Below are 13,458 nucleotides of genomic sequence, written 5' to 3' on the forward strand. Positions count from 1 at the left end.
GCTCCCATGGACCATGGAAAACCCATTCCAGCCCATTGACAGGGAGAACTTCCTCCCTTGCTTCCTCTCCCACCTTCTTCCCTGACAGTGCTCACTCCAAAAACAACTGGTGTTACTCTGGCAGAGCACTGAACCTGCAGGAAAAGATGCATTTTGTGCCAAGCCACTGGCAAAGCCTCCAGCATGTCACTGATTTCCTGGTTTTTATCTTCCTGGGAAAGAGCACATCAGATTATTCAGTAGAAGTTTGCAGTAGTTTCCTGTGTTGTTTAAAAATATAATGGGAAAAAGAAAACTAACTGGAATCATTGGGCTGTCCTGGGTTAAAGGTGAAATCAAGAAGAAACCCTAATAAAAATCTATGATTTCTAACTCTACAATAATCCCCTTACTAAAGCCTTGTTGATATAAATTCCAAAGTGTCTTTCACTGGCTGGAAGTTTATCCTGTTGAAGACACAGTAATTATGATTACACAGAATTGGGGTTTTTAAAATAAGAGATTAGATTGTGTTTCTGAGACCAAGCAGAAATAAAGCACTCTTTTGGCAGTCTTCGTGCTGTTCTCATGCCTTCTGATTTCTCAGGTTTTCCTCAAAATGATACTTGCTATTTCAAGCTTCCTTAGGAGGTTAAAAAAAAATTAAGATATGGGATCCAACACTGTTCAAAAGAACAAGGTTGTAAGAGACTCATCCTTAATTTTCTGCAATTGATACAAAGAACTGTCAGATGGCTGGCAGATAACTTATTTTTGTACTAGCAAAAATCTGAAAATGGGAAAAACTCAGAATGTTTCCAGGCAAGGACATAAGGTAAGATCCATTTCCTTATATGTTTTAGTTTTCACTTTCCATCAAGTGTCTCAGCTACATTCGTACTAATGAGTTTTTATTTTCTAATGTGAAAGTTCAGCAACACCCAGTTAAATCCCTGCTTGGTTTTGGCTCCTCCATCAGGTTGCTGGTGGCTGGGAAAGTTTCTCCTGTTTAATCAGCCTGAACAGATCAGGCAAGAGAAGCAGAGTTGTCAGAACAATAATAACAAGTCATTGTTTGGACAGAAGTTAAACAGATTTTCAGTAGTAATTATCAGTGAATGAAAAGCATAATAAGGGCAAAGAAGTGTGTGTTTTCATGAAGGATGATGTATCTGACCTTCACAGGGAACAGCAGAAAAGGTGATTAAATCACTGTTTGTGCTTTTGTGCATGCTTCAATCTCATTTTTTAGAAGGTGCAGTATTAGAATAGACAGAAGTTTTTAAAATGGTTACATATTCTCATTTTTTGTAGGGGGAGCCATGCAGAAATGGCTACCAAAATTACTCATGATGGCTTTGATGTGGAGTTGGGAAGAGCATCTGAATCTAAAGATTGTCAACTCCTGCGCCTCAGTCAGAAAATCCACTGCTGAGAGAGCCTTCTCTTTGCAGACAGGTTTGTCAACCAGGTGGAATATTACATTAAAAAATTAATACTTTTATAACATGTTCCTTTTTTTTCCCCATTAAAATTTTTCTTGAATAGCTGAGGCAGCCACATGGATTTTCTGGGCAGCATTTACTGGAATTCTTTAACAGCAGTACGTCTAAGAAATGCTGTTGTCTTCTTTTTAAGAAAAGAGCAGGTTTGGTTTGGTGGCTTGAAAGAAATCTGACATGAGCCAGATTTACCAGCTGAAATAAAAGATTAATGTTTTCACAAAAGTATGTTGAGCTGTTACTTCACCGTGCCCCTGCCCTTTGCAAAAATTATCCACTGAAATCTTGGTTATTTTTCCTTCTCTGGTCTTGGGATTTTATTATTTGCTACAGTGTGAGGCTCTGGAGATGTGGGGGACATAACCAAACAGTGGAGCTAAAGGGCATGTTGCCAGAGGCTGACTCACTGTAATTCCAGGGCTAAGGAAAATGACATTTTGTAATTAGCTCCCACTATTAAGCTATTGCTCTCAGATTGAGAAAATCTGTCATTCTCCCATATTCACCTCACACCAAATAGGATGGGATTTCAAGAGATCCCGGTGTTTAAAATTATTCACCTTTATCAGTTACTACTGAGTAGCTGGGATTTATTTGGGGTCTTTTGTTTGCTCTGGAGATCTGTGAGTTCCCCAAATTGCACAAGTATTTATTTATTAGTCCAATCTATTGCTTTGGATGGATATGTAGATTTGGTTTTTTGTGCTCCAGTGTTTTTGGTCTGATGGTGTGTTTGTTTCAATGCTAGAGTGGTGGATTTTAGGATTAGCCACAGCCCAATGACAAATACTCACCATGTTATCATTTAAAGAAAACTGGAAGGATCAAACTGTTGATTGTGAAAGCAGTTTTTCTAAGAATAGGACTTGTCTGGTGTCTTCTTTGTTTTGAATTATCTTTGCTATTTATGGTGTTATTCCTGCTCCTTCCCATTGCAGAGAAACCCTAAATTCTGGCTCAGAGCAGGTTGGTTCTGTTTCAGCTCTGCAGCTGTTTGCATTGGTTAACACCCTTCTACTGCTGCTTATCCCCCACCAAGACTTTCCAAGCATGAGAAGTGGCTTTGTTTGATGCCACTTGGCCTCAGTGCACCAGCACAGCTCACTCACTGCACTAACCAGGGCAGCTTTGCTTCACTTTCCCTCTTTCAGTGTTTGCCAGCAAAGAGAAGCTGCCCTGGAGCTGTGCTACAGCTGTGACAGCCTGCAGGGGGTTGTCACTCTGTGTTTAACCCCAGCCCTGACCCTGCTGTGGGGGACACATGGCTCTGGGTTGGTGCTGTGGGTTTGGTGATGTCTCACTTTTCCTGCTGTTCAGAGTAACCCAACAGCATTTCCATTCCAGCGCTGTCAGTGTCTTCAGCTGTTCCTAAACTCCTCGTCTAATCCCTCATCTGGGTACAGCTTGACCTAATTTACCAGCTATGCCAGTTTCATAAGGAGGGGTGAGATGTGGAATTTGTGTGAAATACTTTGCTATATTGCACAAGAGTGTGTTTTCTTTCTGCTTCAACAAGGAACTTGTTTATGTGTATGTGTAACTTAAAACCATCACTCTTGATGCTCCTTTATTTCCTTTATGAATAAATAAAGCTATTTTAAAAGGAAAAATAAGGAAAGCCCCAGCCCTTGATTCGTTCTGCTCATGCTCTGCTTCCCAGCCTGCAGGTGACCCCGTGTGCCATCCCAGTGGCATGGATGGGGGCAGGTGCTCGGGGGCAGTGGCTGCCCTTAGGTGGGCACAACAACCCCTGTCTGATAAGGAAATGTTTTGGCAGTGGAACCAGTGAGAGGTAAAATTTTATGTTGGTTTGTGCAGGTATTTGAATGTGATTAACTCAGAATGTGAGAGCAGCCCCACTTAGTCCTGTGGGAATAATTATGGAATAATGTTATCTGCAGGCAGTGCAGGAGGGAGCTGATCTTTGTGGCTGTGGTTTGGCTGCTGCTGTTCTTGTGTCCTGCTTTTCCTTTGGAGAGCCCTGAACAATTGATGAGAATGCGATTTCTCTTTGGCTCAGAGGCACTGGGCAGCATCCCTGTGCAGGTAACACCTCTCTGTGCCTCTCAGTGATCAGCTGATGTTACATTCAGCCCAGAGCTGGTTTCATAGAAAACCTTTATGTTGGACTGTCCCAGTGCCCAGGGACGACAGTGCTCCCTGCATCCCCTGCAATGTCCTGCCTGCCCCAGAGCCTTGCTGGATCTGGGGATGTGCAGGCAAGCAGAGAAACGTGTTGTCTTTTCTTCCAGATCTTCCATAAGACATTTTCTTACGTCTCTGGAGAATCAAAATCCAATTTGGATTGGAAGAGACTCTCACAGAAAATCTACTTCCAACCACCTCCCCCCACCCCCAGGAGTATCTGCTTGTGCCCCAGCAGTCTCTGTGGTCTCCGAGTGCTCCAAGGGTGACCCTGCCCCTTTCCTGGTACCCCAGGATCCATCCTCCAAGTGCCTTCTGGTTCTGGTGTGACCCAGCCACCTCCCTGTGCCCTTTGGTGCAGTATGGCCAGTAAGAGAACAACAGTTTAATCTGCAGAAAGTCACTAATGTACTTCCCCTGATCTAATTCCAGTTGTTGCTGTAAAACTGTAAGATCCATTTTATCTGACGTGCATTGTGAAGAACCTGCTGCTCCCTGACACCAAAAACACAAAGGAGTATGAAGTTAAGGTAAAACATAATTTTAAAAACCCTCCAACATGAAACAGCATTGTGACTTTTTGAGTTTTTTTAATGCTGCCCTCTGGAAATCCAAGGTGCAGGCATGATGCAGGTTCAGGTGTCAGAAGCTTTAATTACTTTTACAGCTTTTAGAGTTTGGGCCAGACTCATTCAACAAATTTTGTAGCTGAGCTTAATGGACTTCAGCCTAAAGTTTGAACTGGATTCCTCAAATGCCATGTGCTCACTTCCCAGCTAGCTAAGAGAAGATGCTGAAACAAAAGCTGTTGCTAAGCTCCAGTTCCCAGAGTGGGGAATGTCAGAGCACACAGGATTTGCCTCCTTGCTCTGAAGCTACAGCCACAGTCAGTGTTTCACCCACACTCCCTGACAGCTCTGCAGTCACTCCTTTTCTTGCCTTCCAACAGAGCTCAGCAGTTGAAGCTCTCAGCAGGGGATTACATAAACTGGGGCTTTGCTTTTTTTCCTGGAGAGAATTCGAGGAGCCTCTATTATAATCTTCCAGCTGATTGATCTGATGGCTGTGCCAGCTCTGTGCTGTCCAGGGCACTCTGGAGCAAGGCTCTCATCTGATCCTTGCTGCTGAAATGGTTCTGGTTTGTGTGGGCAGAGGAGCAATTGTGTGTGTTTGCAGCAGGAAGGATCTGTGTTCCCTCACTGCTGCTGCACTGAGCATGTCCCCCAAATGAGTGTCTGTTTACCAGCTCAGTTTCCTTGAGCTGGTTTTTGGCAGGCTGCCCTCCTGCTCCCTCCCCTCCCACCTCCACTTTGGCTCACTTTTTCCACTGCTTTCTCACTACTCCTGCCTCAGCAACTTCCCATTTTTCCCTTTGCTCCTTCTTCCATCAGAGTAGGATCCATTCCTGCACCTGTTGTGCCTCAGCAAGGTGATTCACCTCCTCTTGACACCCCTTAATGGCATTTAATAAAATACTGTTGTCTCTCTGTTAGGATCCAGAGTAAAACCATTTTTATCCTATTTTATATTATTTATTTTTATCACCTGGATGCTTTAGTTACATGGATGCATTTTATTTCCAAGCTCAAATATATTTGTATTGTCTGTATGCAACCTGTCACCTGGATGTGAAAGACCACAAGATTTTTGTTGTGAAACAGAGCTTTGACAAAACTGGTTATCCAAACCTGAAAGTGGGTAATTTATTAACTAAGTCCTTCTAAAACTTGCTTAACCTTTTTTAAAGGAAACCTGTCCTAATATTTAAATATTTTCCTAGCTCCAAATACTGAAATGAGAGAAAACCCTCACTTCAGCCCAAGTGTGCTTTGTTCAGAAGACGTGAAAATCCTCCACTTCCATCAGTTAAACTCTTCAGGCAGTTTTCTGAGCACCTCTTTGCCCATGAAGATCCAGTGGAAAACCTCAATCATGAATTGCTTTCAAATGTTTAACAAGAAGAGACTGCTTCAAAGAAAGCCTTCTGTCTTAACTATGCATGTATTGATTATTCTAATTTGGCTGCAACATTTGTGGCAAACAATCTGGACAGTTTTAGCCTGATACTCCTCTGAAAAAACAGGACATTGCAGACTTGCTGCCTCATTTGGGCTGGCTTTTATCCTTCACTATTTCAGAGTGAGCTCTCATCATCTCCACGGTAACAAAGCACAGGCAAAGGAGGAAGGGGCTGTGATAGAGCCAGTACCAACACAGGGATGTCAGGCTGGAGGCTCACACTGGCTCTTCCACCTTTGCAAGCACAGGAGCAGGTTCCAGGGAGAGCTGCAGCACAGAGAGCAGTGGCACTGTGCTGCCCTCAGGGGCCAGGAATCCACAGCCTGGACAGCTGAGTTATTCATTCAAGCTGCTGCTGGAAATAAAAAGGTAGAGAAGGTAATGACAAAAAAAATCTTCCTGCTCTTCCTGTTCCTTGCTGTTGCCTCTCTATAAATAACAGAACCTGGCAGCTGATATGAAATAGCTTTGGTTCACTCCTCATCACCTGGAATCTCAAAACTGGTGCTTCTGATGTTCAGTTCCCATTGTTCCTGTATTTTATGAGTGGGAACTGAAGCACAGGGTGCCTGTTGACTGTCATTCTGCTGCACTAATGCCCTGACTGCAGGATTTCAGCTGTCAGGATCCTTCCAAAGCACTGCTCTGTTTCCTAGCCCAGTCCAGCTGCCTTCCACACCTCTCTCTGGGCTCATGCAGCAGCAGGACAGACCCTGTGCTGTGCAGAGCCTGTATTTCCTGCTGGCATTCACAGGAGAAAAGAGGTGTTTAAAAAATGACTGGATGTGGCACTCGATGCCTTGGTTTAGTTGAGGTGTTGGGGCATGGGTTGGACTCCATCTTTAAGGTCTCTTCCAACCCGGCCATTCTGCGATTCTGTGAAAACTGCAGCAAGCTCAGTGCTTGGAGTGTGTCAGGCCAGGAGGCTGGGCTGGGAGGACCCCATGGGGCTCCCTGAGGGAAACAAAGGGTGCACAGGAGCTGCCTCAGGCACAAGTGCTGCTAATGCCCCCCTGTCCCCTGTAAATGACCCAAAGATAACCTGGGGCACCCCTGCCTGAGCTCCCTCGGGCATGTCAGCTCCTGAAGCAGCAGTGAATGAACAGAACTCTGGAGCAGCTGAGCAAAGAGCCCCCAGTGAACCCCAAAAATGGCTCTTTGGAAAGAACACACACGTGTATATGGCTCCCGTTGATTTTATTTGAATTAAATATAAAACTGTATTCTCCCTGTTACATTGATTCATCTCAACCAGTCTCAGCAAAAGGCAGGTGAGCCCTCCCACCACCCCTAAAATTCAGTCTGTGGGCCCTGGGAAAAGTTTTATCTGCATCATTCCCTTGTGGAAACAAACTCCACTGCCAGGCCAGCAGGACTGAGCTCCTGTTTAACCCTTCTGCTCCCACTGCCTGAGCAGCACCCACAGCTCTGCTCTGAGCTGCTGGACACGCATCCTGACAGCAGGAATCCCCCAATGTGTTCTTGCCCAGGGAACACTGGCACAGCTTAAGTCTGAGCACAGTGCTCTGCTCTAACGAGGTTGGCTGAGCAGTCCTGCCTTGGCTGCCAGAGCCTCATTCTGCTGGATGTGGTACTCCTGGAACCTCATGGAGATCCTCTGTGTCATCTTTAGATACTTCTGCAGGCAGTTGTCTGAGCAAGTTATCTACAGCAAGAGGGAAACACAGGGCTTCAGACAGTAAGTCAAACATGTCCCCAACCAGGACCCAAAATACCACCACAGACAGGGATAAACAGGTGAGTACATCTCATATTGTCAAGATGAGGGCAAGTAGAAAATGTAAAGTTCAGTTTTTTCTGGTATGCCTGAAACATTTACTAATATTTATTCTCAAAATAAAGTCTCCATGGAAAATACCCTGGACCTAGCAGATACCATCCTTTTGTCCTTGGGCTCCTCTTGTGGAACTGAACTATGTATTTTGAAATTAATAATAAATCTATTAAATTAGTAAATTTTGTTTTAATTCTGTTTACAAACACATACTGGCTTTGACAGCCAAATATGATCTGCTTTCTTCTAACTCAGTTTAACCCTTTTTTACCCTTGTTCCCATTGGCTCTATCTGCCTTCTGGTACCTGCCTTGCCACCAGAGTACATCAGTCAGCTGGACTGGGAAATAAATAAAGGCATAAATACCAGAGCCTATTCCATCCACAGTATTTTTCAAATTTAAAGTGTAGAGAAAGAGTTGTGAGATTATTTCTGAGCTACAGTCCTACTAACTGGATATTCTGTGCCATGGCTCAAAACCTTGCTATGACTGCAAAGGTAACAAATTTGGGTAGAAAGGAAAACCAATCCCTTTGCCTGGGAACACAGACATTGCTTTGGTTCTGCTCAGTACAGAGGGATGTGAAAAGCAAAAGGGATGAAATGAACTAGACAAAACCCCAGCAAGCTCCACACACCACCCAGCACCTGCCCTTCTCTGTCCTCAGCCTGGCACGAGCTACAGCCAAACCTGCCGAGCAGGAGTGGAGTCTCCCGAGGAAACAACTTCTGGAACTGCCCCAAGCCTCTGCTGCCAGAGGGAGCGGCGTGTGTGACACGCTGCTGGGAGTCCAGACTTGCACTGGGACTTGGGCGAGGAAAGAGCTCAGAAGTTGGGTTTTTTTCAAGTGTAGGATCCCAAAGGGGATGTGCGGAGGTATTAATAATTTAATAAGGAACTACAACTCTCAAGAGAAACATGGGAATTTCCATAGCAGTGTCCATCTAGACAAGTGTCCTGTTTCCAGAGACAGGTGCTCTGCAGGAAATCCCATAATGGACAATATGGGCAGAACTTGCCGTAAGAAAGTTTCTTCCTAGTTCCACTGTTAACAGATGGCTCCTGTGCTACCAGACATGAACCCTCTGCAATCCACAGAAGCAAAACAAGGCAGGTGACAATCAGAAAATGGTTTGGGTTGGGATGGACTTTAAATATTAGCTCATTCCAACCCCCTCCTATGGCAGGGACACCTCCCCTAGTCCAGGTTGCTCCAAGAATCTAAGAATATTTTTTGGACCTAAGTAAACTTTAATCCAGAATAATTATGTCCTGTAATAGAATTTCACTAAAGCAGATACAGAGAAGATTAGGGAAAGAAGAAATCTGTCTTGGGAAGCTAAAGAGAGCTCTGTTCAGGGCAGCAGAACCAAAGCTGAAAGGAGACATGAGTTTTGCCTGCAGTGACGAGCTGAACTCCAAGGAAGCAGAAGAGGCTCAAAAACAATGGTTAATTTAAAATTTTAGGCTTTTTTTTTCCCTGCCAGCAGAGTCAAAAAAAGGTTACTAGATTTTTAACCAACAAATTAGGCTCTGAAACAGCCTCTCAATAGGCAAGGAGAAGCAATACCATGCACATACTCTTATGGAGAGCTTAATCTTTCTGCAGATGACGATGTGAGGGAGCTCCCTGCAGTGCAGGGAAGTGGATTTAACAGCCAGAGCTGTGTTCCCATGACTCACTACAAAGCAGGAATGTGGGCAGGTAAACAAATATTTCAGCAGGATTCTTCAAAGAATGAGGTGCAGGCTGTAGGTGAGCAGCTTCCATGTCCATGGAGTTACCATCCATGAGAAGTTAAAGCACAAGAACCTCCACTCTCAGCTCAGGGAATGAAACACACGGAATTGCAATGAGCAGCCAATATTCAGTGGGGACTGGGCAGATTCTCTGTGTGTGACAACCACTTCTAGAATGGTTTTGGTGGAAGGAACCCTAAAGAGCAACCAGTTCCACCCCCTGCCTTGGGCAGGGACACATTCCACTGTCCCAGGCTGCTCCAAGCCCTGTCCAAGCTGCTCTGGGATGGGACACTCACTTGGAAGCAACATGCCACACACCCATACTCCACTGAAGGCTGCTGCCTGGCTTTGTATCTTAATTTAAAGATCAAAACTCTCTAAGTTGCTTCTGAAATTGGAATGCTGCACAGCAATTCTACCAAAGGGTCATTAGAAGCCATCACCTACCTCTTCTGGTTTCACATCTCTGCTAGTGAAATCTTTTATGCAGTCCACGAAGCAGTTTTCTGTAAGTTTATTGTATGTGCCAAGAAACTCCTTGAACTGTAAGTAAAAATTGGACAATGAATATTAGAAAAAAAATTAAAAATCAGTGTATTTTTCTTACATAGAGCTGCATGGTATAAGAAAAAGTGAAGGACAAATCACTAGAAAAATTGAAATCAGTCAGATTTCAGCACCAAAAGCAGCTCATACACAAAACACGCTGTTTGTCAATGGTCACCTGTTGAACCTTTGGTTAACTCAGATAACTCAGAGTTTCTGTCCTTCCACATGCACTACACCTTCCACTGCCTGTGGCAGAGCAGCACAAGACTTGCAAAGCCACCCCTCCCAAATGCAGCATCTCACCTGCTTGATCTGATCAGACTCTGATATTTGTCCAGCCATGTTCCACACCTGTGACTCAGTCACCTAAAGGCGAGGATGAAAGTCGAGTTTTAAATAAGAAACATAAATCTGAACTGCAACATTTTACATCAGAATGGAATTCTGTGCATCCTTGAAGTGTGTTTAAATGCAACTTTGCTAGCAAACTTCCAAGCCATTCACTCGAAGGGAAGTTACCTGTTGGGAATGTATTCAGTTAAAAAACCATCCAAGATAATTCTAGGTATGAAACCTTACCAGAGCCACCTGCTGATTGCTGTCCTTTAAAGACTTTTAGGGCATTCCACACAGCTGAAGTGACTTACAGAATACCTTATTTATTTTTATAAGTGCAGTCAAACTTACTGAATAAGCTAGGGCAGGAGCTGGGGAAGAAGCAAAGTCATAACACTTTCTAGCCTTAGAGTTTCAGTGACTTTAGATGTGATTTGTAAAAAGTAAGGAAAAAAGGCAAATATAAACTGACGGTCACTGAACAGATGCAGCACAAGGTGCAGGGCCTGGTTTCTGTGTAGCTTCATCAAACACCTGAACTACAGCAAGTGTTGTGGTTATTGTAGTGAATTAAATGCATGAAAAACACAGAACAATGAAAATGGAACGAAACAGACAAAGAAAAAGGGAAGAAGTTAACAGCCATGGATCTAAGAATTTAAACAAGCATCCTCAAGGAAGACTCACATTCCTCATCCAACACACTGAACAAGTTAAGGCTTGAAAGCATCCCTGCAGGTTTCCTAGAAGACTGAAGCCTAGTTCCCTTTTCCCTTAATTTCCATGTTATCTAAGACCTGTTATCACAGCTGACAATGCAAACTAATATCACGTGTTGGCAAGAACAAGCTCCTTAGTTTAATTCCACTTGTGGAAGAAAAATGAGCACTGACGTGCAATCACTTTGGGGGAAAAAAATTCTTTTAGTCCTTTAGCAAGGCCTACTTACAATTAATCTTCTATTATGCTTTGCTAAGTTTTGGGCAAGACATTCATGTTTTAGAGAGCTCTAGCTACTGCAGTCTCTCAGCAGGGGTAAGGGAAGGGTTACACAAGCTGCCTGAACATGAACAAAGAGACAGCAACAATTATTTCTACAACAGAAAGAAAATGAAGCAACTAAAAATAGCATCAGGGAGCTCTCAGAAGAGTGAACTGTCCCTACAGCCCCTCCCAGCAGCACAGGGATGGTGACACCTGCCTGCTGACACCACACTTCATCCCTGCACAGGGAGCCAGTTCAGAGATTGGAGGCCAAGGGCACAGATGATTCTGGGAGGTAAGATGCAAGAATTCCTCATGGGCAGGCAGGTCACACACGTTATTCTGAAGGAGAACCTGCAAGATACGGTGGCTAACAAGGAACCAGGTTTTATTCAGGTTGTCACTGAATCACAGACTGGTTTGGGATGGAAGGGACCTTCAAGATCCTCTCATTCCACCCTCCTGCCATGGCAGGGACACCTTCCACTATCCCAGGCTGCTCCAAGCCCCCTCCAACCTGGCCTGGAACACTGCCAGGATGGGGTACCCACAGCATCTCTGGGCACTCTGTGCCAGGGCCTCACCACATTCACAGTCAAGAACTTCTTTCCAGTATCTAACCCTGCCCTGAGGCAGTGCAAAGCCACCACCCCTTGTCCTGTCACCCCATGCCCCTGTCCAAAGTCCACCCCCCTGCCTCTCTCCTCTACCCTAAACCCCTAATTTGTTTCAGGAGAATGGACATGCCCATCACCTGGAGTAACCAGTGAGAAGTGATGGCAACTCCACTCTCTCCTTGCTCAGCCCGTGAGAAAAGAAGAGCAGTGACAATTCTCCCAGGGCAGGGTATGTAGATAATTAAACAGAAACTGCAGGGAGCACCTTTGTCCTCTGCCAAAGGCAGGAAGCTCAAAGTTTCAACTGCTGGTGCCATTTTCCCACAGTCAGCGTTGCTTCATGATCTGTGTTTGTAGCAAACCTGATCCCTGCCTTTCTGTGACTGATTTGGCAAGATTGGAAATGGCACATTGAAACTGTAGTTTCACAGAGCCTCCGACACCTGGGAAAGGCTCTGATTCACATCAGCACAACCTGATCTGAAGTGCCCGAAGCTCTTGTCCCTGTGCAGGTATTTCACACATTCCACAGGGGAATTACACGGCTCTGCTGCACCTTCAGCTATAAATCAGCCTTACAGCTAAAAATGAGCTACTGAACATTCCCAGGAATGTGCAAATCTGATTTGTTCCAAAGTCTGCTAAATGTATTCTTTCAAGATTTCCTGCTGCTTCTCCCCTTTCCCTCCAACTCTGAAAAAGGCTTTTAAAGGGTGATGAAAGAATGCTCAGCACCTCAGCCAACCCAGCCCAGAGCTTCCTGCAGAGCTCTTCACACCACTCCTGCACGGCTTAGGTTTAATCCTACAGAGCCTGGAGGACTTTCCCGTGGGCTAAACACGATTTAGAAATCCAGCACTGCCCCTCTAAGCAAGGATATTCACACTGCAGGAAGCAGAGGTCTCTGAATAAACCTCTGCTGCAAGGGACACACAGTCTGGGTGTGCTGGGTCACCAGAAAGGAGCAAGGACTGGGAAATCTCCCTTCTTGAAAGGCCCTGGGGCTCTTCCTAATATATTTTGCTGTTCTAAAGTTTTGTTAAGAGGAATCCCTCTGATCAAAGTAAACAAACCCTGTGTTTGGGATTCCCCCCACCATCTTTTTGAGAAGAGCTGCATTTTTCTGGGAAGAAGAGTGATGGAGAGACACTACAAATCCCTCACACTTGTAATCCCCTCTATCCATCTGAATCAGCTGTAACTACCACCTACTCCATAAAAAGAAAGCTGAAATGTCTCTTTAAACCTTTGCTTCCAGCTGCACACAGAGAACACCATGCAAGTGTTTCTGAAGAGGAAGGGTAAAAGCATCAAGTCAAAGAAATGTCTCAAAGAATAAAAATCTCGAGTCAAAGAACTGTGGCAAGGTGAACTCCCCACAGCTTGTAGAGAAAGTTATCATGGGGGATTACTAGGATTGCCATCAGATTGAAAAGACACCCAAACAAAGCGATGTTAAGAGGCCAGAGGCATTTAAGGAAGTGAGAAGGACAGGGTGAGATGAGAGGGACTAGTCAGGAGCTGGATAACCAGCTGCTGCTGCTGCTCAGCTTGTTACCGTTCACTGTCTCCTGCATCTGGCCTGGCCCTGCTCCGAAGGAGAAGGGATCAGAGATGGAAGCCGAGCACCAAAGGTCAGTGTGCAGGGTCAGCCTGGCCTCAGGCACCAGGAGAGCCTCACGTGTATGGGCATCAGGCCTGAGGGAAAATACACATCTTCGCACCAGCACTCTCCTATTTACGTGAGATCACAGCTGGCTGACGCTTCTCACCCGATAAAACCAAAA

General features: G+C 44.8%; 1 protein-coding gene across 1 annotated transcript; it reads right to left on the reverse strand.

Annotated features, from left to right (window-relative positions):
• Positions 1-6,825: 6,825 nt before the first annotated feature.
• TIMM9 (translocase of inner mitochondrial membrane 9) lies at positions 6,826-10,337 on the reverse strand. The gene is made up of 3 exons (XM_068192103.1): positions 10,038-10,337; positions 9,633-9,728; positions 6,826-7,311 (listed from the first exon to the last, which is right to left on the reverse strand). The coding sequence occupies exons 1-3, from the start codon at positions 10,074-10,076 to the stop codon at positions 7,177-7,179; spliced, it is 270 nt and encodes an 89-aa protein (XP_068048204.1). The 5' UTR covers positions 10,077-10,337; the 3' UTR covers positions 6,826-7,176.
• Positions 10,338-13,458: the final 3,121 nt, after the last annotated feature.

The sequence above is a fragment of the Anomalospiza imberbis genome, chromosome 6 (assembly GCF_031753505.1).
Source record: "Anomalospiza imberbis isolate Cuckoo-Finch-1a 21T00152 chromosome 6, ASM3175350v1, whole genome shotgun sequence".
NCBI classification, from domain to species: Eukaryota; Metazoa; Chordata; class Aves; order Passeriformes; family Viduidae; genus Anomalospiza; species Anomalospiza imberbis.

Excerpts from the sequence above, each read along its gene's own strand:
- TIMM9 (XM_068192103.1), bottom strand. The coding sequence starts at position 10,076 with ATGGCTGGACAAATATCAGAGTCTGATCAGATCAAGCAG. Across the intron at positions 9,729-10,037 it reads AGTCTGATCAGATCAAGCAG|TTCAAGGAGTTTCTTGGCAC; the intron begins GTGAGATGCTGC and ends TTTTACTTACAG. Across the intron at positions 7,312-9,632 it reads GAGATGTGAAACCAGAAGAG|ATAACTTGCTCAGACAACTG; the intron begins GTAGGTGATGGC and ends CTCTTGCTGTAG.